Source organism: Nyctibius grandis, chromosome 26, assembly GCF_013368605.1.
Source record: "Nyctibius grandis isolate bNycGra1 chromosome 26, bNycGra1.pri, whole genome shotgun sequence".
NCBI classification, from domain to species: domain Eukaryota; kingdom Metazoa; phylum Chordata; class Aves; order Nyctibiiformes; family Nyctibiidae; genus Nyctibius; species Nyctibius grandis.
Genome location: NC_090683.1, coordinates 7,031,726 through 7,056,479, shown reverse-complemented (window position 1 = coordinate 7,056,479; position 24,754 = coordinate 7,031,726). Strand labels below are relative to the sequence as shown.

Genomic DNA, 24,754 nt, shown 5'->3' with positions numbered 1-24,754 from the left:
CCTTCTGTCATCCATTCTTTCTAGCTGTGGCCTGGTCTTGGGACAATAGCTTCCTAGTCCAAATCAGGCCTAAAACTGAGGCAAAAAATACTGCTTTACACAGGAAAAGAGCTCCACTGAAACCGTATTCCTGCAGCAACCCATGATGTTGGCACCCTACTTGGAATCCAGTTACAAACTTTTCCTTTTGGGCAAAGTCTATGTTTGCTCACATTACGAGAGCTGACTAGCATAAAAAAAGGTGAGTTACTTTAAACAGACCCCCGAGACACACGCCTGCAATCCTGGCAGCACTCGGAGCGCTTCCTCCACCCGAGAAACCCAGCCTGCAGGAAGAATGCACGCATTCAGAAAAAGCACAAAATAAACCTCCCTCATTGGGGACTGATAGGCAGAGCACATGGAACACTCTGTGCTTTATTTCCCACCAGTAAGACACATGCTAAATTCCTCCTCCTTTCCAGGAAGGCTGAACCACCCACACCTTCAGGATTCCTGATAGGTGACTCTCTCCCACAGCCAGAAAATCCCATCTGCTCCTCCCAGGACAGCTGTACTTGACACCCCCCACCCTGCTTCTAAAAAGGGAACACCTACCCTTGGAAACATCCTGATTTTGTGTTCAGAAGCAAAAAGGAATGTTAACAGTATGTTCTTTGAACAACTGCAGGTGCCTTCCTCTCCACTGATAACAGAAATCCAACAAACCCAAAATAATTTCAGGTTTTTTTCAGTCTGAAATATTGCCTTAAACTTGCTCTTCAGGCCCTAAGCTTGGACAGATTTTCTCTTAGACAATGTATATTAAAGTTTACAACTTCAAAACATACATTTAGGGAAAATATGACTTCACTGGAGAGTTTCAGTTCTGCAGCTCCCCAGCAAGTGCCCTGCACTGGTCTGCACGGCACCAGCGATCCAGGTGCCTACTGCTGTTGCTCAGCTGGGTTTCTCTCTTTGCCACCTCAGTGACACGTACCTTCCCTGGACACATGTCCATGCAATTTTTTAATCACCCTTTAGAGACAGCCTGGCAGTGGGAAAAGCCACCTCTTGGCTGAACTGCAGCCTCCAGCTCACACTTGTTCCAGGTGCTGTATCCGTACGTGCTGTCTGTGGTTATTAGCACGAGACAGGTATCTCCAGAAAAACATGTTCCTTATCTCAGCCCATCCCTTTGGGTAAGAAAGAAAACACAGAGCCTGCCAAGCAGAACAGCCGTTCAGAACTGTTCATCTACTACAGTTCAGGAACGTGCCACGCAGCACCGCAGTCCAGAGAGGCAAGACTTTGAAAACCCACTAATTCCTGAGCACCAGCAGATCAGAAACACCACGGATGGAGCTCTGCTCGCTCTCTGCTCTTCTTGGCCTGCCTGCAGCAACGCCAGGCAGGGCTTGCAGATCCCCTCCTCTCACACTGATGCAATGGTGTAGTACAGTGACAGCGGGATGAGGAAACACCAGCCAGCAAGAAGTGCTCAAGTGACTGGTACGAAGGTTTCTAGGCTGGATGCCAGGAAAAACAGCAGCACCATCCAGCAGCCATTTTCAGCAGCGGCCCCCCCGGGCTCCCTCGGCACAAGATGGCCACACGCCTGAATCCCTGCGTGGAGCTCGACCCACGTGAGCGACAAAGACCCAGGCGCTCCAGGAGACTGCAGTCTGCACCCCACAGGCTGCCAGCAGAGGGGACAGGGGACAAAGTCCTCCTTCCCCAGAAATAGGGGAAAAGTGCAAAAAGGCTGATTTTCTTCCCTTTTTTTTTTTTTAAACACACACTGGCTTCCTTTTTCACTTACAGAACTACTTTTAAATAGTGCTCACAACCTTTTCCTCCTATTTAAGCAAGACAGAATATTCCTTGTGAACTTTATGGGACTTCACCTTCTTCTCCTGACCTACCAGGAAAGAAACTACCTGAAGAGATGGCAGCAACCAGAACGGCCCAGAGGAGAGGTACAGACACACTCTGCTCCACTTCAGGCTGAAGAGAACCCTAGGCGAGCCAAACCCATTCCCACGCCGCTCCTTTGATCCCACCAGTGCACTACCCAGAGGATCTGAAGTGAAACAATGAGCGCTCTCAAACACGGATTAGAGAAGCCTCTTGAACACTTTCCATACTTGGGTGCAGAGAAAGTGATGAGCACTCTAGTGAGTAATTCCTTCTTGTTTACTGGCTGTCTGCATACACAGGAGCTTCAGAATCACAGGAATGGGGCTACAAAAGCATCAGCCAATAAGCAAGACCAGCAAGAAGTGGCTACTACCCCACAGCACCCCAAAGGGCAGACGGGCGAAGCTGCCCCTGTTCAGTGCAAGGTCTTACGGAGATGAGCAAGACCTCGTGAAGGGAACTGCAGCCAGTAGCTACTGCACACGAAGGAAAACAAACACTAGAACCAGGCAACGGACCAAAGGATCGAACAGAAGAGCCCTACTGAAAGCCTCAAGCATGCTCATCTGCCTAGCACAGCCTGCCCACCCCACTGTTCACAAAGCTTTAGTCTGACTTATTTTCAAGCAGAGATCAGTTACTCTCCACAATTTCTAAGCAACGTTTATGCACACCATCAGGAGAGAGTGGTGTATCACTAGAAACACGACTGAAATCTCTGACCCTTTTAAAGACTCTCTGCTGTCTGAGTACAGCTGCTGCAGGACATTTAGACGTTTAGGTAGGTTTGTGGTACTCCAGCACTTCTGAACATGGCTGATCTTGGCTCAGCATTATCCACTACCCCGATTTTATAGCCTTAGCTTTCCTACGTAAGGCTCAATTTTCTAGATGGCATTTCTGTGTAGTCCAGGTGACAACAATTTTCTTGCTATAAGAGCTTTGAAGTTTCTGCATGTTCTAGTAACTCACCAGTGCAAGCGAAGAGCATGGAGGAAAGCAGACAGCCCCTCCATGACCAGGAGGATTGCTACCGTCAGGGTAGCAAAAGCAGCAAATATGAAGAAGAGGCCGAAGCCTCCACCCAGATTCCTCACGCTGAGGCCAATGTGGATCACCATGGTCCAAAGCACCTCCGAGAGCTCTGCCAGGAGAAAGGGGAGAAGAGGGCTCGTTTCAGAACATTCAGCAAGAACAGAAGGTGGTTACAGTCTACTCACAAAGCAAAAACTAAAGTCAAGCAAACTCCCACTACAATGAGGTGGGAAATTTCAGAGGGACAACAGCTTTTGCAGCCAAGTACGTCAGGATGTTGCCTCCAACTGTCGCACAGCACAGGGCAGAGTCCTTGCTCAGCAGCTCTTTGCTTCATCCACTGCTTCCAACTCCATCCCTCCCGTCTAGATGCAGACAGCTTTTAGCAGAGCGCTATGCAAGTAGACATCGGTGTTTAGACTTAATTAGTCCCAGCTAATGCACGCACAGCTCTGTCCTCCTCCAGCAGCGCTTGACAGCTGAGCTCCAGGGAGGCTGCCCGCACTCCTGCCTGTCACCCACCGCCTGCCCAGGGTGATCAGAGACACGGACCCAAGCCCCCGCTCCACGAGGAACACTCACGTGCATGGGCTAAGCTGAGAGCCCAGAGCCTCAAGTAGGACGCGGTGTTTGAGATGCAGCCCAGGCAATACTCGATGGTGTGGATAGCCTGGTACACCACGGTGTCACCAAAGTCAAACTGCAACGAGAACACAAGTGAGGAGAGCTGCGAGCCCCGCACGCAGCGAGGGCGGGCTGGCCGGGGACAACGGGCACACTACCTGCTGCTACCACCAAGGACGTCGTGTTTGAAGTTACACACTGATACTGTCTTCTCCTGGTTTAGCATGTCAGTTTTACAAATGAAAAATGAATTCTCTTGTCTTCCTACGTTTTGTAACAATGACAGGTCACTGCTGCAGCTTGAATGTTATTGTTTTCACATTCTATCGTGCGAAAGTAAGGCATGTCAAATTCAGCCATGGACTTTGCCAGGAAAAGACTGTTCAGCAACAACACAGTATTCATATGAATTAACTGGTAAATCGTATGTACCTCTACGAGAAAGGAGACAGTATTCCGAGTCGATACTGTGTGTGTGCCTTTGCTACAGGGTCAACAAGAACGCTTTGCAAGATGTGATCTTGCCCTTTTTGAAAGCAAAAATAACACACAAAGCAATCCCGAAAAAGTCACATCTGCGCATCACTCGTTGGCAAAGTCTCTGTGTCTTGGTAATTTTTTGAAATAATACAATAAGAACTTATAAGGAAGTCTGCCATGTAGGACAGTTTCTTATTTTGCAGCTTGGGAAAGCATTCCCTACATTTTGAATTTAATCCATGCTCCAGAAACTGCTCGTATTTATGTTAAGTGAACATGGTGTTTTAAATACATCAAGTGACTAATGCTCTAGGCATGCACAGAAAGCTATTTATATTCTTATTTCTCCCCTAGTATATCCAGGGCAATAAATATTTCAAACAATTAAATTAGCTGTCAAAAGCCTAATTCTTTCTCCACAGAACGTGAACTGCAAAGTTCTTTAATACAGCCTGCTCCAGTGAGCAGCACCACCTCCCAACACACACGGCAAGTCAGTGTGCAGCAAAGGGAATGTGATAAATATTTAAACAATGACAATTTACAGCCATGTGCAACTGCTGGAGAGAGTTACCGCTCTGCTAGGGAGTGGGAGAGTCAGCAGGATTGCTGTGGCACAGTATTTGTAGTTTTACACCTTTTTCACAGGTTTAGTGATGTATATAGAATTAACAGGTACACCAGCACACTGTTTCTGTGCCCCCCTCAATTCTAGAGGGGCCTGTGCATAATAATCTCTAATCAAAACCACTTTCAGCACAATTTACAACAGCATCATTGTTCTGAAGCTACTCTAATTTCATGGCTTTTTTTTTTTTTTTGTAATAAATTGGTTACCTGGTAGCACTGAAACCTACAATCAATCCTGTATGAGTATTCCTAAAAGCCATTTATTAACACTTGTTACAAGTGTTTATGAACAAGCAGTTTCTCAGAACAGAGCTGCTCTTTCACAGGAAGATAGTGGTTAGTTGTTGAAATGTATGAAACTCGACTGGTTTTGCTGGATTTGCTGACTGGCAACAACCACCATCATCCTTAAAATTGCAGATAGTTTGGGGAAAAATATCTTTAAACAGTTTGTTGCAGTGCAGAATTACCAAAGACACAACATAAGGCAAACGAGACGACTTCTTCAGAAGTTTAAAAGCAAAAACTTTTCAGTTTCAGGCTTCCAGCTTAACAGCTTTCCAGGTAAACTAAGAGAGATCTGCAGACAGGGGATAAGACAAACAAGCTGTATAGGTGAAGTAATTAAAGGTCTGTTAATGCGCACGTATGTATGAAGAACTAAAAATGGCCTGTAACACGTGACTAGCTCGCTCTTTTGGAAAACAAGATGTCGTGACATAACGTGTGTAACTCAGCACGTGTTTTACACCAATGGGAAATGGTCCAGATACACGTGAACGCAAAGCTGGCTGTACTCTTACCACCTCATCCTCTGTAGGCTTGAAAACATAAGTTTACATTTAGTGCGGTGTCTCGATCACAACATTAATCATGAACACATCCAATAATTCCCTCCTAAACCCGACACAGTAGAGCAGTAACATGTCACATGCACCACAGAGGCAAGATCCCGCTGCGGAATTGTTGAGAGGCATCAGAATACCCCCGAACTACGTGAGATCAACTCCCTTTTCTTCTCCACCAGAGGGTAAGGCAGAGCAATTAATGTTACCCCCAACAATCAAAATGACTAGATAAGCAAGATGTCACTGCTGCAGAAATAGAGGGTTTGGCTGGCGCTGGGGGAGAGGGCAGCACACACGCACCACGCTCCAGCCAGAGCCCGTAGGATGGCTCTTTTTAATGGGGACAAACAGAGCCACATTTCCCTTTATATGCAAATTATACTGCTTTTTCTGGAGTCCTGGGAATGGCCAAGAGATAGTCTGTGTGAAAACTGCCACGAAAACATTTCACTGAAAATGCTGCTATTTATTTTTAAACAGCTCAGAAATCAGTAAATAGCACCGAAACGCCAGCAGGTTCTGCCCTGAGCGAGGGCGGCCAGGCGCTTACCTCTTCCCCCTCCTCGGAATGGGTGGATAACTGGTCGTGCTGAATGATCTCGGCATCCTCCTCAGTCGGGCCGTTGCCCACCCGGATCCCACCAAAGTTTTGCGTTCCCTAACACGTGCAGAAAGAGAAAGAGCAAAGTGTTGTTTGTGTTTTACCGCACGAGCGCGTGTTTCTTACGACTCCACGTGCAGCAGCAGCTCACAGAAGAAAACAAAACATTAAGTATTAAGGCCCAGGCTGAGCCAGGTGGACAATTCTATTTCCCAGCTTGAATGGGAAAGATGCTGATTCCTGCTAGGGCTGGGGAAAAAAAAAAAGTCTGTCTGAATGAATAATTGATACATTTCTACAAAGTAATTGCAACCCTGAGTGAAATAAAAGGCACACCTCTCGAGGGGGCATTTGCTGGCACCGACATGCCACAGCCCCACGTTTTGCCCAGCAGCTGTCGGACACGCACCGGGACAGCAGCGCTAAGGGAAACACGTCACACGGTGGCAACACAAAGCACGACGGACTGACACGGACACACACACACTCGCCCCCACCAGCGTCAGGCGTACTGACACCACACGTGGGAAACCAGACTTCCCCTTACTTGGAAACTGCGTTGTGCAAACAGTCCCTTTTATAGACATTTGTTCTGACATCCAACATCTGACCCTCAGCCGTAACTCCACCACGCTCCGAACAGAGAAGGATCGTTTACAAACCGAGCTGAAACTTTGACAGAGTCAGGAGTTCCTCTCACTTGACAACTGCAATCATTGCACAGGTAACATCTGATTTACGGCAGGCTTCCTCCTCCAGGCCGCCCTACCACCAGGGAAGGAAGCACAAACCTGCGACAGTGCCCTCGAGCAGAGCTTTTATGCACCATAAATGCATGTTGGACACTGAAGGCGTACCTTGCACAGCTCTATCTTTGGATTCCTGTTCAGCGAGCAGCTCCTGATGCTCCCAAGACAGGAGATGCTCATGACTGATCTGAGGGGCTATATATTAAGACCTGTGAGCCTGACCCACCAAACTGAAATGCCACAAAGGGAAAGAAGAGCGCTGCACTCAGCTCTAGCACCGTACTGGGGGCATCTGTGACATGGAATGTGAACGGGCCAGCTCGACACAGGAGGACTTCAGGAGTTTAGGGCTGATGGTGCAAGCCAAGGAGGCTCAAGCTCCCGTGACCTGTCCACTCTCACAGTGCATCGCACTGGCACATCAGCTGCTCCATGTTCTTTTAACCCATTTGTTCTTAGAAGCCTACTTCTATTTTAGGCTGAACTATAAATTTGCCCCAAATGCCAGATGTGACTTAAGGATTTTTGTTTCTAAAAACAAATTAGATAGATGTTTATGCTCTGAAAAAGAAATAAAATTAAAAAAAAAATTATAAGTAAGACAATGCTTTCATTAGGATTTTCAGTATCTTTGAAACATCAGCATTCTATTTATTTATTTCTAGCCTGTGTGAATTTGCACTTTTGCAGCTTTTCCCTCGCTCTCGACTTGTGTCTGTTCTCTGTAAACTATCCAATCTAAACACAAACCCCAAAGCACTAATTGTTTACTTTATTCTTCTAGCCACACCTCATACAAAGACCTTCCCTCACTGCTTCTTGTATCGAGATGCACTTAATACGCTGGATGGGTTATGCACAAAAGATCCATTTTAATTTCTGACATTTCCGTGAGGCTATTTAAAATGTCACGACAGAAACACTGGCCAACAGCTAAAAAGTGCCTCAAAGTGCCTGTGACATGAGGAGCACACAATGTGCCTCACATAGCTTGTGAGATTTAAGCTTCCTCGTTAGGCAGCATTCACAATTAAAAACAAGTTGAAATGTGCAGTACTGGGGAAGGGGCAAAGTCCTGCAACCTCCACTCTGTCAGAAAAGCTTCAGCAGTAAAGGGCTGTCTATAGGTTTAGATACAAGTAAGCAGAAAAAACCCACTACTGAGAGGCTTATTTGTGCACAACCCTTTTATAATAGTTTCACGTCTAAGTGTCTACAAGGGCACAGGTGCCAGAAATCCAGTAATGACCGATGTGAAGCTGTTGGGAGGCCATCACATACACGGGATGTTTGGGAACACATAATGCAAACAGAAACGCTTCGCTGAGAAGAATCCTAATCTCTCTTAAACAAATATGCAAGAAAAGGAAAAAAGGGGAACTTAACCTGGGGGGCTGTGGCAGCAAGGTACTCTGGTGCTGCTCTGCAGGCTTTGATCTCAGCAGCACTCCTGCAAAGCGGCTCTGCAATCTGTGCACACAGAACTATGATCCTTCAGCCTGGTAGTTCTTCCAGAATGTATCAATTTTGCTGGACTTTGCTCTTTCCAAGAGAAAGTGTTTTTCACCCTAAAGGTGCAGTTGTCATTCCCTTATGAAATTCAGATACATTCCATGGTCTCTCGATAATTAGATAGAAAGCCAACTCCCATCTTTAAATCCATCAGGTGATTTTTAAATCCACTCACTGTTGCAGCCGCTGCTGCCTCTAGTGCCTGCTCGCTCGGGACTGTGCTGACCTGGGCCTCCACGGGCTGCCCTTCCTGATAGTGAATGGAAGAAAAGAAAGGGAGGAGGAGGAAAACAAAAAGAGAAAGGGAGACGAATGGAGGGGACATGGGAGGATGAAAGATGGTCAGAGAAGGGAGAGGGAGTGACTTTAACTGAACTGATCTTTGACTCACTTAACATCCTAAAAGCTGTCTGCCATACATGCAGGGAGAATTTTCAACCATCCTCAGTGCACGTGTGCCAGGTCCTGCATTTTCTATACAGACACTTTACAGTACAGTTGGAAACCTAGAGAGTACCCCAGAAGACAACCTCTCACAAAATGACTGCGTAAGTCTATTTTTCTTCCTTTTGATTGATATTTTTTACCATCCAAACTGCTTTAACAAAGATGGCTGGTAAGTCTGCCAACCAATTAAGCTTATATCTCTGCTTTTACATCGTTAGCCTAGCGAAGGACAGAAGTGCATCCAGCAACTAGTAAGACAGGGTTTCCAAGGCAGCTGACAAAGCCCAAGCCAGGTCCGTTGTTTTTATCATTACCAACACACAGGGTTTTTAAAAGCAGATTTGATGCTGGATCCAGTTCTGAGAAGCAGGCAGGCAATACTTTGTCTCCAGTAAAACCCACCTGCCTTTATGCCTAGGAACACACGAAAACGTTTTACAGGTCACAAAGCAGTGTGAACCTACGTATCCAGGGTCAAGATGGAGAACACAGCTTTTCAACCGTAATTAGTTTTCATACTGAAAATATGAGAGGTAGTCACCCACCAAGTGCTTTCTCCTCAAATACTGATGGCGAAGGACCAGGGGTTTAGCTACCAGCATCCACGGCACACACAGTAACGCCACCACCACAAGGAAACACTGGAGCCCTTTCTGTAAAAGAAACAAGTCTCAGATGATTGAGCAGCAGTCCACGCTCAAACACACACACAACACCCACCAAAAGGTCTAACGTGACACTGAACCACTGAATTCCCAGAGTACGTGGACTCTTCACGACCTCCCTCTCTCCCTGGAACAGCAAGATGTGCTGTGCTTCATGCCTGCTTGCAGCTGCCCCATCTGACTGCACCCAGCGTGTAACGCTGAGACTGGTTTAGATTAAGGAAGAATCCAAAAGATTCCGCAGGGAATGACAGTCTGGCCGAGGTCTGATAGTGCTGGGATGAAATGCTGTGTCTTAGCTCAGCTCAGAGGCACCACACTGCAGATGCAGGACAATATTCCTAATTGCTTTCCACTATTAGTCTGGATCCAAACGTTCTGGAGCCACAGTGGACTTCTGTTCAGCCCCATATAAATTCCCAGTATAGGGAGTAGTCCTTCCTTCTTCAACACTACATAGCGTCAGGCTTTGGGAATTATGCCACATTTATCACAGAGAAAAACAGTTTCACACTTGATTTCACAATTATTATAAGGTCAATGAAAGACTCTAATTAATCATGAAGGATCTCTGATCTTATTCTAGCAAGAGCACGCACCTGCCCCTTATAAAGCATTTTATTACTGGTATCACCATAGGAGAACAGAAACATGTTGATAAAATGTATTAAAAGGCTTGGTGCATCCTTTGAGGTGTGAGCATCGTAGGCTGTCCACTTGTAGAAAATGAGAATAACAAGGTATCCAAACAGTGATGACATGAAAATCATTTCTGGAATAAATCCAAGGTATATGTTCAGTGGCTTCTTAAAATAGCTACAGAAAAAAGAAAGAGAGTTTAAAGTTACATTTGGTTAGCATTAGGCACACGTAGGGCAGAAACTTTTAATGAGAACGTGAAAAGCATCTTTGGAACAAAACTGCAGGGTGTCAGCATTTCAACAATAGCTGGGACTTAAACACAGTAACTACTTGACATGCATAGTTCTACATACACAGACAGAAACAACTGCATTGCACCCCTCAGTCGAAGTTAAAGTCTTGACAGGCTCCTGCATCTTAAACTCACACACACACGGCACCCAAAGAAGCCCCCCCCGCCATTAGAAAAACAGAGCAAAGTGCTTACATATGGTTGAGAAGACTCAATGTGACACCAAAGAGCATGTGGATAATGCCAAGAATCACAGACATTTTCATCTTAAACGAATTGAGGAAGGCCAGCTTATTGCTGGCAATACTCCAAATCTGTGAAAAACAACCCTGAGTCAGCCGAACCCCGCGTGAAAGGAAAACAGAGGAGAATGACACTGTTCGCCTTAAGCTAAACAGTATCAACCATCCAGGAAGCATCAGGCTGCAAGAGCAGTTTTTAAAGACGTGTTTGTCACACGGATATCTTTTGGGGAAATGAGCAGACCACCTTTTCTGCTAGGAACAGTGCAGTAACCGATCCCACCATCAGAGCAGGAACCAAACCTTGCTTGCTTTTACGGTAGGCAAAACTTGCAGGAAAAAGGGGGCTGTGCCCTTGACAGAGAAGAAGTGTGATTATCCATTTAAATGAACAATTACACATAGCGCTGATTTTCTGCACTTCCTCTTTATTGTGGAACAGTGTTATTGATGTAGGCAGACACAAAATGACAGGATTACCTGGAAACTTACATTTCCGAGGCTGACTGACAAAAGATATGACTAACTTTCCCCAAGGTAAAAAAGTAACTTCATAAAGTTATTTACAAGTCTAACCAGATCTGATTAAAACGCTGCAGGTTAGAAAGGGTGAGCAAGAAGCCTTTAATGGGCTTGAGAACAAGTCTCTTTACCCTGAATCTAGTGTCTCAACAGGAACTGAATTAGTGTTACCATTCAGGAGTATTTCCACCATCGATAAAGAGTTTGCTAAGGGAATGGCAGGGGTGTGGAAATCTTTCCCTGTGGACTGGACAGGCACTTCTCTTTCTGTTGACACAGAGGGTGCTCTTAAAGGCCAGCGAAGGAAGGAAAAGCTCTTACCGGGTCAATGCCAAAGGGGTAGGGTCCACCAAACACCCCTGGAATAGCAGGGTTCAGCTGAAGCAGAGGAGTATTCTCAAGCAAGGCATCTCTGTTTGGGAATAAGTAGATCATACAAACATTAACACAAGCAGCACTGTCCTCCTTCTGTAAAAACGAAACATTCTTCCCTCGTGAGAGCAAGGAATATCTCAAATCAAGAGAACTTTAAGGTTCCTGCGTGGTCCTAGAGATTTTCCAAATGAATAATAAACCTGTCTCTTGACCTGTTACTCAGTGTCACAAGAAGAAAGATGCAGAGGACAGGAATCTTGCTGTGTCTGTGAGGAGAAAGGTGCTAAACTGCATCTTTACAAGTTTTCTGGGAAAAAAAAAAAGCTGGTTTGAAACTTGATAGGTATCACCTTTACAGCCCTCTTCCAGCTCTACTTGAGCCTGAGTTCATAAGTTTTTGTTTTCCTGAGCTGGGAGGACAATGGGGAAAGAGAAGCCACCTGCTTATCACTGTCACTCTTTATCTAGTCACCAACTATTTACTCACGACCAATTGCCTTTGGAGAACATCGGCCGGACACTCCACGATGAACCGAACATGTTGAGGGACTTGGAGAAGCAGTCGTTGTAGATGAGGCCTGTGTAAGTGGAGAACATTCCCATCAGCAGAATGATGTATCGACCACTAAAAACCATGTTGAACATCTAGTGTTAAAAAAAAGGGGAACAAATAAAGTCCATGAGAACAAGGAAGGTCTCTCATACAGACAAAACAGTAAAATCAGCCAGTTGCAGGACACACAATATCGGCCACACGGACTAAAAGCCCAAAGTCTCTGTCTCCCCACAGCAGGGATTAAGGGTGCAAGAGGAAGCACTGCAGAACAGAATCTGAACAGAGGATAAACAGGCAGCGTGATCGTCCACGGAGAATCTGGGATTAGCTGAAGAGGATAAATCGCAGTCCACACACTGAGCAAGCCCCCAGCTGGCAGCACTGGTTTGGAACCAGGCAGTGCAGACCCTGCTCAGCTTTCTCCACCTCTGTCAATGTATCTTAACTCTGCTTCACCTCCTGTCAACCTAAGCCCTGAGCAAGCAAAGCCCACGTAGATCAGCAAATAGGAAGAACCTTGGAAATATGATACACGTGTACAGAAACGAGGAGCTTTGCACTGACTGAACCCCTTTAGGATTCAACCAAGTTTTGGGTGATTTGTTTACAACAGTTTATCTGCTACACTTGATAAAGAATTTCCTTCAAACAACTGAAAGGAATAACTTCCTATAAACATCTGAAAGGAAAACCAAAGGAACTCATTACTATTACGAAATGCTGCTACTTAGTCTGTGGTCTACAAGCTTCTCACTCTGTCTGTGTGCTTCACAAATTTCAAATGCAATGAGAAAGGGGCATTCTCAACTCGAGGGGGGAAGGATGCGAGCAAACCAAGCTGCAGCTCTTTGTTTTAAATGCACAGCTCAGCTTGACCTGCCACTTTACCTCATTGTCACTCTTCTGTGACAGAATACGACTTTCCCTAAGCACCATCCAGACAGCAATCAGAGTCATCAGGATTCCATGGCCAAAATCTCCAAACATCACAGCAAACAGGAATGGGAAGGTAATGATTGTATACGGTGCTGTAAGAGAAAAGAGGACGCTCCTAGTGCACTGTATTTGAGCAAGCCCAGATTTACCACAGTACAATTCATGCAATTTAGCAACATAATTCCCAAGCTTCTCCCCTGCTTCTGAAAGGTGTTAAGTACTCCATTAGAAATTTTCACACAGGACAGACAATACAGAGAAACACCATGACTAAAAAAATTGAGACAGATGTCTTGGGCTTTTCTAAGCATGATTTACCTGGGTTTATTTCCCGGTACGTTCCAATGCCGTAAGCATCAACAATGTTTTGAAAGCCAGAAGTAAACTTGTTAGTTTTGTTGTATGTTGGTGGGGTCTGATTGGTTTGCATCCTGTTTAAAATGGATGGGACAGTGGATCCGCTGTGCTCCTGTTTAAAAAAAAAAAGGAAGATGAGAAAACCCACCCTCAGAGCACTGGAGGACAGAGTACACCACTGCTTTCTCGTTAGCATCTGGAAAACTACAAGCTTGCATTTTTGTAGTGTGCTTGCACGATGAGAAATACACTCGAGCAGCTGAGGAAGGTTGCCAAGTTTCCACTGCTCTCCACTTTGTTCAGCAGGAGGAGAAGCACTTGTAATAAGGATGAAAATTGTCTGGTTAGGACAGGCGAGAAAACCCGTGCAAGAGTTTGTTTTCAAAGAGCAAATGAAAGGACTTCAAGACACCCAACTCCATCATCTGTCTATCTGAGCTGAGGGCGAGCTTGCTCATGTCCCAGATCGCTCCTTTCAGTAAGTTCCCCCGTATATCCAAACAGCAGGACCACAAAGCACCGCCAGCTTAGCTAAATGTACCCAAGGCCTCAAACACAGGAAAATGCCTTACCGTTACAGCATTTTCCTGACCTTAAAGCTTTACACAATGTATTTGTCACAGAGTTTATCTATAAGCCATGATTCCGGCATGTTAAATAAACTGTCCTCTGTGAGGACTCACTCAAACAGCCCAAAGGGATGGTTTTCAGAGAACGCAGTTCGGAAAAATCAATTAATCCGTGCTGTCAGCCGACAGTTGCTAGTCTGCTCGAAGAGCAGCAGACAGGAGCAGTGCGGCCGTTACTCACAGTGCCTCTCCTGAGAGCAAACTGGATAGAATCGAGGTCAGCAACGGGACACCAGACTTCAGCAATCAAGCACTTCTGTGTCACATCGATATTGCACAGGTTCAGGGTGTGGTAGATGGCCTTCATCTTGCGTACTTTGATGAACCAGACACGGATGTTTTTAGCAGCTGCCTGCAAAACCCTCTGGCGATGATCCTCTGTTTGGTTCAGCACCTTTCACAGAGAGTAGGGTAAAGATGAGGCAAAATAATTGACCAAAACTCAAAGCACACAGAAATGCACAGTGAAATGGGGCTGACCAACAAGACAAGCCCTTCCCACCAGAGGCTGGGTGGATGAGCCCTCGCCCCCATCCCATGCACAAGACCGCCACATGCCTGCGATGTACGCTTTAGTCTCCATATTAATTAGTTCCCCTAAAAGGTTTTAAGGCTTCTTTCTAGGGATACTTTTTGACTACTCTCCTTCTCCAACTCCAAGGTCAGTGGATATTGCAAACAATGAACTGCTCAGAGATCACAGAGAACATTTTTCCTCCACCCAGGTTAAAAGAGCAGAGAAGAGTTCTACAAGTGAGGTGTACATTGCCGTAAGAAAACACACAAAGATTACAATGGAAGATTTTTTTACTGAAAGGAAAAGGAGAAAGTGTTTTCCACTGAGGGTGTTTCCAACTGGAACTTACCTAACTCATGCCAAGTCAGATTTCCAGACTGGAAAGTCTTACACTGAAGGGAAAGGGAGGACACAGGGCACATGCAGCTTTGAATCCTACTAGTTAAATTGCTTCTGAGTTCTTGTCTACTTTAAAATTGTTAAACAGCTGCACTACACAGCTCCCAGCTTGAGACAGTTTCTGTATCAAATATGCAGTCCACATTCAACCATTTTTCCTTTTAGTTTCTGAACCTTTTCTTATTTTTTGTCTCAAATCCCTTAAATTTTTCTGCATTATAACATACTGCTTTTCTTCCTTGAAGCAAGCGTCAATATTTCAGAGCTGGCACCCGGTAGATTTGTGTGCTGATTATTTTTTATCAACACTCAGGCTGCTGCACAAGAGATTAGCTGTAAAGCAGAAGCTCTTCAGGACAGCACAATGTGAAAATGTGAAGATAGGCAGAAAAACAGAATAGCTAAGTTGAAGTTAGCACTGTTATCTCAACTTGGAAATAAAAGTTTTCAAAGTTCTTGCAGATGAATCAGGCAATTATAAAAACATGCTTTCAGAGTTGGAAACATGGTATCTCCCTATGTGTGCATATTCCTCTCTGCTCCCTGGCATGCAGTTCTCTATCGATGCTGTACTCACGTGTATATAATGACCTGCTTAGCCCTCCAGAGGGATCAAACCACCCCACCATCCTAAACCCTGACAAAGAAAACAATGAGCAGGCAGTCTCCAAACATCTTTCTTGCACTGCTGAGCTGCTGGTCTCAAGCTACCTGGAGCTCAAAATATGACCATCTAACAGGGCCAAAAATTCTCCTGTTTTGATGGGATCCAAAGATGTTTTCAACTATATTATTAAAGAAAAAAAGAAAAAAAGGGCATTGACCCTGGTTATTTTACCATCTGAAGATCATCAATTCTGGTATTGACACCAGAAGCCATTTCCTTCCGCTCCTGCGGTGTTTCTGGGCATGGGTAGAGGGAGGCACGGAATCTGAAAGACATGCAAGCCACCTTAGTAACAAAGATGGAAAGAAGATAAACCAGTCAGGGAAACAGATGGCTGAACACAGAAATAAAGCAAGAGGCGCCTTAAGAGAAGTCTCTGATCAGCAAAGACTGCCGAGCAGAGTTTCAGTCTTTAAATGGGTACAGAAGCTTGCTTTAGGCCAAAACAGAAGCTGAATGCTTAAGGAAATGGAAGTGGGAGAAAATCCTCTGTTCCCTGGACTGACAGTGTCCCAAAGGCACTGTCCCAAAGTTGATCAGCCATCCCAGTCCAGGGTGCTGCTATCATGCAAAGCAGCTGCTGCTGGAGCAGTCACTGTTGGTCTCCTCTGTGAGAGTATCACCCGCTGACATTCCACTAACGTCCAAGAGTTCAACACTTGAACTCCCTTGTTTTCTCTAGCAAAGCAGTCATCTACTTTGAGCATTACAGGCCTGGGGAGTGGCTAGTTTGACTGTAAAATATGTTTCAGCTACTTATGATACGTTTTATTTGCTGTCAAAATACGTATTTCTACAGTCATTGCGAAATAAAGAGTTGAAAAATACCAATATTAACTCATGTCAATGTGTTTCACATATTTGAGAGAGCTGCCCGGCTGTAAGACTTTCATACCCTTCACATATCTTCTTGACTCTGTTCTTCAGCTGGTCACCTTGGAAAAAGATGATAAACACAGACTTGTGCACATAATCCCCCTAGAACAGAAGAAAGAGTGCACTGTAACAGCTCAGCTATTTACAGAAATTAGCATTATAGCAAATGACAAGAGTCCTACTTTTCCTTCCTCTGAATCTGTACATATAGAGCTCGTATCTGCACAGGGAGTCAAGAATGCATCTTAACAACACTGAAACAGTCACAAGGAAAGCAATTTTCTTAGCCTCAGTGTAGAATACCTCCGCTGTACTTGTGTTTATTGAAGCAAAATGTTCTAGGTTATCTATTCTACGTAACACAATAAACAGGAAAACCTGGGAAGATCTCCAAAGGAACAGAGATGCAATGAAATATTTATCAGCACTTACTGCAGTCAGCTCACCTACAGAATCAAGCAAAAAGCTAAAGAGTGAATGAAAATACAACGAAGTGGAGTTTAACAACTTTGGCTCTCCAGGGAGGCCAACGGCACATTCTTTGTACAGCTGTTTTCATGTCGGTAGCCAGGTCCCCTTTCCTGCATTTGTTGACAAGTTATTGTTCCACCTTACTTAGGAAATCTTAACGTAATGTTTCAAGAATAATTACATTAGGTGTAACCTCAATTTAAGGAAGTGTTGCACAATAAGAACAAAGTCTCTCCTAGTAGACAGATAATTCGACAGGTCAACTGCCAGCGGTCGGTGGGACGAGAGAACAAGTCAGCCTCACACGAGAAACAAAGGGGCAGTTACCGAGTTCAGCTCTCCTGTCTTTGTGCCAGTGCAGCCTACACACAGCCCTTCTTTTTACTGGTTAAGAGCAAGAGCTCCCCAAGTTTGGACATTGTCCATTGATTTGAGCAAAGAGGACATTGAATGTAAAAACAGGCCCAATCACAACATTTACTATTTATATTTGCAATAAAGCCAACAATTCTCAGGTGGGTGTTTAAATTACTGATTAGCAAATTAAGAAAAACAAAAGGTCCAAGTGAATGAGCTACAGATGTTACACTGCTGCTGTCCAGAATGGCCTCTTTCAAGGAGGATTACTGCTTACTCACAACTGCATACAGGAGTTGCACTTGTAGTTTGTGCCAGAGAAGCAACTATGCCCTGCTGCAGTCCAAATGGTGAGTTGTTTTTTCCCCTTTCAACAGCATTCACCATCCATCCTGCTGGTTTTGTTTTGATAAAATGGGAAAACATTTGCCACCAAAGCCTCAGGGCTCCCGTGAAGGGATGCAACACCAACATCTGACTGCGTGGAGCTCGTTGGGGGATAAAGGCTTAGATCTACAAGAAAACCCTTTTACGCATCTGAGACTTTTGCTGCTGTAAACAATGGTTCCTTTTACCGTTACAGGATCCTCCAGGGGGTTTTCAATTTCTGCCTGACGCAGGAACACGTTCCCTCGGCACACTCGCCACAGCATGCGCTCGAACATGGGGATCCGCTCACGGTTGATCACACCAGCCACAAACCTGTAAAGGGGGCAGCATAAATGCAAGTTCCCACCTGGAAGAACACCCAGCCTAACGCCCAAACCACTGATGGCAACTGGAGCTGAGCATCAGATTGAAAGCTACAAAAATCTTACTTTGAAATTATTTCTTTAGGCGAAATGGAAGGTCCTCCAAATACACAGAGATAAAACCACAACAAAACCAACTGCACTACAGCAAGAGCTGTGCCTTTTACCAGAATGAAATTGTCTATTAAAAACCATAAATAAATCACTGTGAGCACACAGTTTCCATGTCTCCTAGTCTTCATTTCAATAGGTTCCTGGTACGTTACATGGCAAGGATTACAGCAGTCACGGCTAGCACTGACTATGTTCTAGGCACGTGCCTCAGAAGACCTCACTGGTTCAAACCCCTACGCCCAGGTAAAGAGTTACACACATACAGAGAGAGCCTGGAAGCAGCAAACGAAGAGGATAAAGAACTATACAGATTTTTCAGACTATTATGTGCCCACAGTAGTTACTAGTTTCATCAAAGCTGTGAGAGCTCAGAAGGTCTGAAAAAGCAACCGGAACAGATTTACCAGGAACAAACCAGTGCAGAGAGAAATGTGCGAAGCACAACATGAACTGGGGAGTTAATGTAGGTGGGACAAAACCAGAGACCAACAGCTGGTTTTAGATCAGGCTTCATCTGGTTGATGTGCCAGTCTGGAAAGTTCCACAACTGTGCTCAAATCGCTGCGGAGTGACCGTAAGCCAGCAGCCCTAACACAGGACAGCAGCACGCACAAACTGCCCTTACCCAAGTCGTAGCGGGGCACCTCTTCCCATCTCGCTTGGTTCCAGGAGTGAAGAGGATTCCTCCAACAGGTCTGGATCCGCCATCTGCTGATGATGCAATTCAGCCTGAATTCACAAATCAATTAATATCTAATGAAACTAGTTAGTGGCATGCAGGGAACCAGGAACCAGGAGTTAGTTTGGGGGAGACAAAAAAAAAATTAAAAAAAGAAAAAAAAAGACAGTACGAACATAAGACAGCAGAAAGAGGAACTAGATGATAGAAAAGACAGCAAGAAACACACAAGGAAGGAGAAAAACAAGAGGAGAAGTGGAATGGCTCAGCAAAGCTTCCATACAAGAAAGGTCTGAAGATTGCTGCAACAGAACAAAGGGGCTGTGGGATATATAAGTCTGAAGAAAGGCAGAATTCAAAAAAATTTATCAAGTTTTAAATACAAGTGATGTTCCCAAGAACCATTTTTTTAATGGCACAAAACAGAGCGACACACCTTACTCTCATCTTTCCCTAGATCTTAAATGGAGAAAAATGTGACAGCAGATGCTGATTCCCTCTTGCACTACTTGTGCATTTTTGCATATTGAAGATGCAAAAGGTGTTTCCAAGAGGTGTCTGGGCAATCGTACTTGCATGTAAAGTAGCCTGGGAGCCTTGTTCTACCCAACAGAAGAGCGATGCTCAGGTAAGTCTTCCACAGACAGTTTAACTGACCTTAGGGCAGCCTCACAAGGTTGGAACCCTCCCGCCAGTCATGCAAGACCTGCACACCCTACACGTGTCAGCCTTCTGCCACGCTCCAAAGCAAAGGCAATACCTCATCCATTTTGGAATTTGGTGATGATGGTTTTATTGATTCCATGTTACTTGCCACATCAGCGGAGATACAGGGTCAGAATCAGTAACAAAACCTGGAAGTACTGGATGGTAATTTTCTTTACTGGCTTTACAAAGTTCTCCCTCCACAAACAACACTTCCGTCTTAAAAACGTGCTTACTGATTAAATCTATTAATTATTCAAGAGATTTATCGTATTCACTATATTTATTATCGCCAGACACATAAGATGCATTGCTTAGGGCAGTCTGACGATGCTGCTCATTTTTTGACTAGCCAGGCATTAAAACAGGACGTGGATTTATACTGTCCTTCACTGCAACTCATTTGCAGGCTAAGATTCTTGGGAATACAGCTTGTAAGTGTCAGCAATTCAGGTCAGGAAGGACGCTCAAATCACATCCTTTTGTGCATCATCTTCATGCTTGGTTCAATCCCATGTCACAGTTATCTCTACCTCTGCAGCTTATATAATGAAATGACACAAATTACAGTTCCTTAGCACAAACAGAGGGCCAAAGTCTACCCTCTGTGGCACACAGGAGGTCTTCCCCGCAGAGCTATCAAGGGAACTTGCTAAAATACACCTGAAGGTAGAGTTTGACCCTAAATGCATGCACACACAGAGCGCAGCCTTGCAAAAGCACACAGCAAGTTTAATGCTCAGCCATCGTTTCACTTGTGCAATAGTTGCGTCATAATTTTAGTGAAACACACCACAACATTTTACTTGTGTGTCAAATAAAAGTATTTACCATATACAAGAAAAGCTTTTGCAAGGCTGACATCGAATGAAGCTCGGTCGTTTGTACACACACTTGCTTTAGCTTACAGGTGTTACAAAAGTAAGGGAGCCCTTAATTTAGGCTGGAAAGCCAACAGGGAGAACTTCTGATCCTTTCAACTTTAAGGCAACTTGTTGCAACATCCAAAACTGAATGAAAATTTTGCTTCATAGAGAACACAACCGAAATAAGAAAGTTTAGTACCCCAAACCAAAAGATACAGAGCAAACACACCAGTGATTGTTTGATAGCTAGATGTCAGGATGTTGAAAAACAAGAAGAAAGTTACAATTTTTAGAGGCTTGTATTGTATTTATCAGTAATCAAGGAACTCTCTGTGGTAATTTTGTGAGATGGACCACACTTTTAGCATATGAAACATAAAAAAAGGGATAGCACATGTGAAAACTTGGGATCCGCCTCACTTGAGAGAGTAATTCTTACAAATGTTTAATATTACATCTGCCCCTTTTGGGCTATGCGTCCTTTATTCAGGACACTATAAAACAAAGACAAGTCCTGCTTAGAGGGGTTGAAATTACAAAACAAAGCAGCTTAGAATAAATTTGGATTAGACCAGTTTTGCTAAAGAAGAACTTTCTTACGTAAGGTTTATTTGCGTAACAAAACCCTATGTTGTTTAAATTCACCTCTCAACTACTTTGATTTGATGATCACGCCCTTTCTAGAAAGGAAGCAGCACAGCACCATCAGCTCTGGTTCTGGAAGGGTGACTAAAGCAGTGTTGTAAGATTTAACAGAAATAAAACATTGAGAGACTATGTGGAATGAGAGAGCTATCCAGCTACAATGCAGAAAAACAAGACTCCAGGAAATTTAGTTTGAATAAGAGTTTTCAGCAGCAGCGAGGGGAACATCAGAGTTACTGTGAAGTATTCTTTACTACAACAGGTTGTTCAGGATTGAAAAACCCCAAGCATTTGCACATCAGTAATTAGAACGCAGACCCTTCCTTATTAAACATCTTTAAATTGCTTATTGTTCACTCAGTTCAGCACCTTTAATCTCAAGGCCTGAAAAAAAGGTTCCTTTTCCCTACTCTTGATTATAGTTCTGCTCTCTAACAGCTCTGGATCGCTGCACGCAACGCCATACAATTCAAGCCCCTTCCAGTTCACGAAGAAAACAAAAATCAATTTTCACAAGAACTAAAAAGGATTCATTTCACCCCCTAACTTATTAACCCAGTGCCCAGACAGAAATGACAGATGCAAAACAAACAGAAAAAAGCAGATGGGGAGAAGAGTTAGAGGAAAGAGAGACAGGGGACTGCATGCCATTAACCGTTACTTTTCCAGTCTTCTTTTACGCTCACACTCTAGGCAAAACTTTCAGAGAAATCTCTCCAGCTCAAACTGTTCTTCATAAGCAAAGACAAGAAGACTGAGAAAAGGAGCATAATCATCAACATGGTATGTTGGGACAAGAAATGGCTGCTTTGACTAGAACCGCCATAAGATTTTGCCATCCTCCCTCCCCCAGCAGAGCAAATGCCAAGGATCGAGTACTTTCATTAGCAAGCCATTTCTTGTGCAACTCGTTACTATGAATAACACAATCTTAATCACAAGTTATCGGAGTCTTCAAGTGTTGAAGGCACTGTGCAAAGGGCAGCACGAAGAAATGGAGCGCTCGCTCCGTGGGGCTGACAAGCAGAGTGCACAGCCCCGGCCCAGCCGGGAGCTCTCAGGCACAGCTGTTTGCTCTTTACAGTGTGAACTGAAACAGTGTCAAATTTTTAACACCTACATTTTACTGAACTTCACACACGAGCTGTTCAGCTTGCTTTTAGATACAGCAGTACATTTTATTTGTTGTATTTTGTTTTATTGTCACAGAAAACAGTTATCAATCAGCAGGAGTGGGAACATACCTAAACTTTCCGTGTTCATTTAAGTCTGACACGAGTTCGCTTTTGTGGGTGGCCTGACACAGATTGTTTCAGTAGAAAACTGATGTTGACCTTTAAATTTAGTATGATCATACTGCACTTGGACAAAAGCAGTAGGCAGCTCCCACCAGAGAGGAGAGTAATTAATAAAAAAGCGCACAGCAGTAGCTGTGCTTGGTTTTACTCCATACTCAGAACAGGCAGTGGCACCTTAACGCAGCTCAGTAATAGACCATAAGGTTAACGTGTGTCCAAGAAGACACTTGTAAGTGAACGTTCAACACTCGAAGACAAGGTTGTTTTGTACTGAACCCAACCCCATGACCAACCAACTGATCACACTAGCAGCAGTATCTAGATCAGCAGTGACTAAAACTCGTGCTGGCACGGGAACAACCTTAGTGCCTGGAGAGGCGGCATCCTGTGCCAAAAACCAAACACCAAACCGTTAGATAAAGGGGCTGAAGTTTGCAGGAGCCCAGCTCTCCTTGGTCACAGCCTTTGTAAAGGCCAGAAGCCATTTCCGTTACGAACTCTTTGATCAAATCCTTGGGTTAGAGGAAACAGGACACGTACTCAGCAAAAACACGTCCTTACCGTTCTAAAAATCATAACACAGGAGCTCTTTGAGAAAACTCCCCAGACTTCGAGATACTTGAGCTTTACAACAAAGGACTACGCCTCCTCCCATGCAGGCTGCATGTCTGCATCACAAACGACATCAGAGAAGCTCTTCTCAGGCCCAGGGAAAGAGCTGCCAGTTTCTGGCCTAGCTGGTGTTTGAAAAAACACTGAAGATTTTAAATGGCAGCTTTGCTCCAGGATTTACCTCTGAAAACCTCAGGCTTTGATCAAAGGCTCAAATAAATAAATAAATAAATAATCTATTACTTCAGTGGACTTTGTATTATGACCCTAATGAGTAATCTCTATATATTTCAAAGGCTGAGGAGAAATTAAGCTTGGTTGTAATTCCTCTGTGTAAGTGAGGCATGACTGTTTATGTGCACATGTACCCAAGAAACTCTTACCCACTGAAGAAGGTGCTCACTGCAGCGCCAAATTTTTGGTCCGTTGATGTACTTTAAAAACTACTAGCACCTGAGTTATTTTACACAACTTTTAGACAAACCATTGCTTAACTAAAGAAAAAAAAAAAATCAACCAACACCGTAAGAGGTAAATCATGGGTAGCTATGTGTACTGCATGAAAAATGGAAAATAATTTGAGCAGCTTTCTTAAGCAAAGCGGAAAAATGACCCTGCTGTCCAAAACAGCAACTAAAATATATTTGAGAATAAAAATGGTAATTTGTAGGAGAAGAACCAGCTCCCCAAGTGTTAACCCACCCCCGGTATTCTGACCTCATCAAAAAATTGCTGAGTTTTACGCAGTATGAATTTTAATTCTGTCAGCTCCAAGAAGTTTCTCTTCAGAGCTTCCTGGTTTGTGTTGATCTCTTTAAGTTCGTTTTCAATTTTCTCAAAGTTTGCCTGCAAGATGTGAAAAGGAGAAGGAAAAAGGACTTAAAGCAATTCCATAAATAAGGGCTGTTAAGTCTACTAAAACAAGAAAGCAACTGAGATGCTTTACATCCCCATGCAAATACAGACGCGTCTCCAGTCTGCTATGGCACACAGACCCAGCCGTGTGACAGTCTCTTCAGGCAACTTGAAACTTTTCCTACTCAGCCAGTCTTTTCTAGACTGGATTTATGTAGTGTTCTTCAAATCATTAAAAAAACCTCATTAGCTTTGACACAGACCCACCACAAATGATGCCGTGCCAACAGCTTTTCATTCATTTAGATGGTTGAAATTTCTTTTAAGTACTTTCACTTCTACCTGCACTTGGATAAATGCACAAGCAAAACAGTGCTCGTGGATCAGAATCAGGCTGATGGGGGCCAGCAGAGCTGGCATTTCACGTGACGGCTGGGGACTGTGCTTAATGCACCTTTGCCACTGAATTCAGGGGGTGTCGACCCACGGAGCGAATTTCCCCTGTTTTCATCTACAGTCAAACACTACTCGGGTATTAACACACATCATTACCTCCAAGTCAATCATGTCACGTGGAAAAGGCACCTCCGGGTTTTCACCAGTGTCCATGATCGGAATATTTGCCTTTTTAATCTCCTTCTCAACAAACCCTGGAGAGACAGCATTGTTAATGTTAACTAAAAAGATACTTCAATGTCAAACCGTAACCTCCACCTCGCCCGATCAGCAGCTGTGAATTCTGTCACCTCCTCTTGGTGAAGGTTATCCTTCAGGCGGGAAGCGAACCCCTGGAGGCAGCGTGACTGCCCGGCACACAGAGGAAGGGCGGCCTGCGCCCCTCCGGCCAGCGCTCTGTTTTCTAGCACTGCCTCGTGTTGATTTTTGCTGTAAAAGCCACAG

At 44.3% G+C, this 24,754-nt stretch overlaps 1 protein-coding gene across 6 annotated transcripts in view; it reads right to left on the bottom strand.

The window, feature by feature from the left end:
- ATP6V0A1 (ATPase H+ transporting V0 subunit a1) overlaps positions 1-24,754 on the bottom strand; it is a 29,497-nt gene that overhangs the window by 3,921 nt on the left and 822 nt on the right. The window contains exons 4-20 of one of the 6 annotated variants that reach the window (XM_068418752.1): positions 24,407-24,504; positions 23,717-23,845; positions 18,820-18,923; positions 17,904-18,030; positions 16,520-16,602; positions 15,796-15,889; positions 14,223-14,435; positions 13,374-13,524; positions 13,008-13,147; positions 12,051-12,208; positions 11,510-11,600; positions 10,620-10,738; positions 10,090-10,306; positions 9,371-9,478; positions 6,067-6,174; positions 3,517-3,634; positions 2,872-3,043 (exon numbers count right to left, since the gene is read on the bottom strand). In XM_068418752.1, the coding sequence (XP_068274853.1) occupies positions 2,872-3,043; positions 3,517-3,634; positions 6,067-6,174; positions 9,371-9,478; positions 10,090-10,306; positions 10,620-10,738; positions 11,510-11,600; positions 12,051-12,208; positions 13,008-13,147; positions 13,374-13,524; positions 14,223-14,435; positions 15,796-15,889; positions 16,520-16,602; positions 17,904-18,030; positions 18,820-18,923; positions 23,717-23,845; positions 24,407-24,504 (2,230 nt within the window). The other 5 variants (XM_068418750.1, XM_068418751.1, XM_068418756.1 and 2 more) reach the window with 5 other exon arrangements.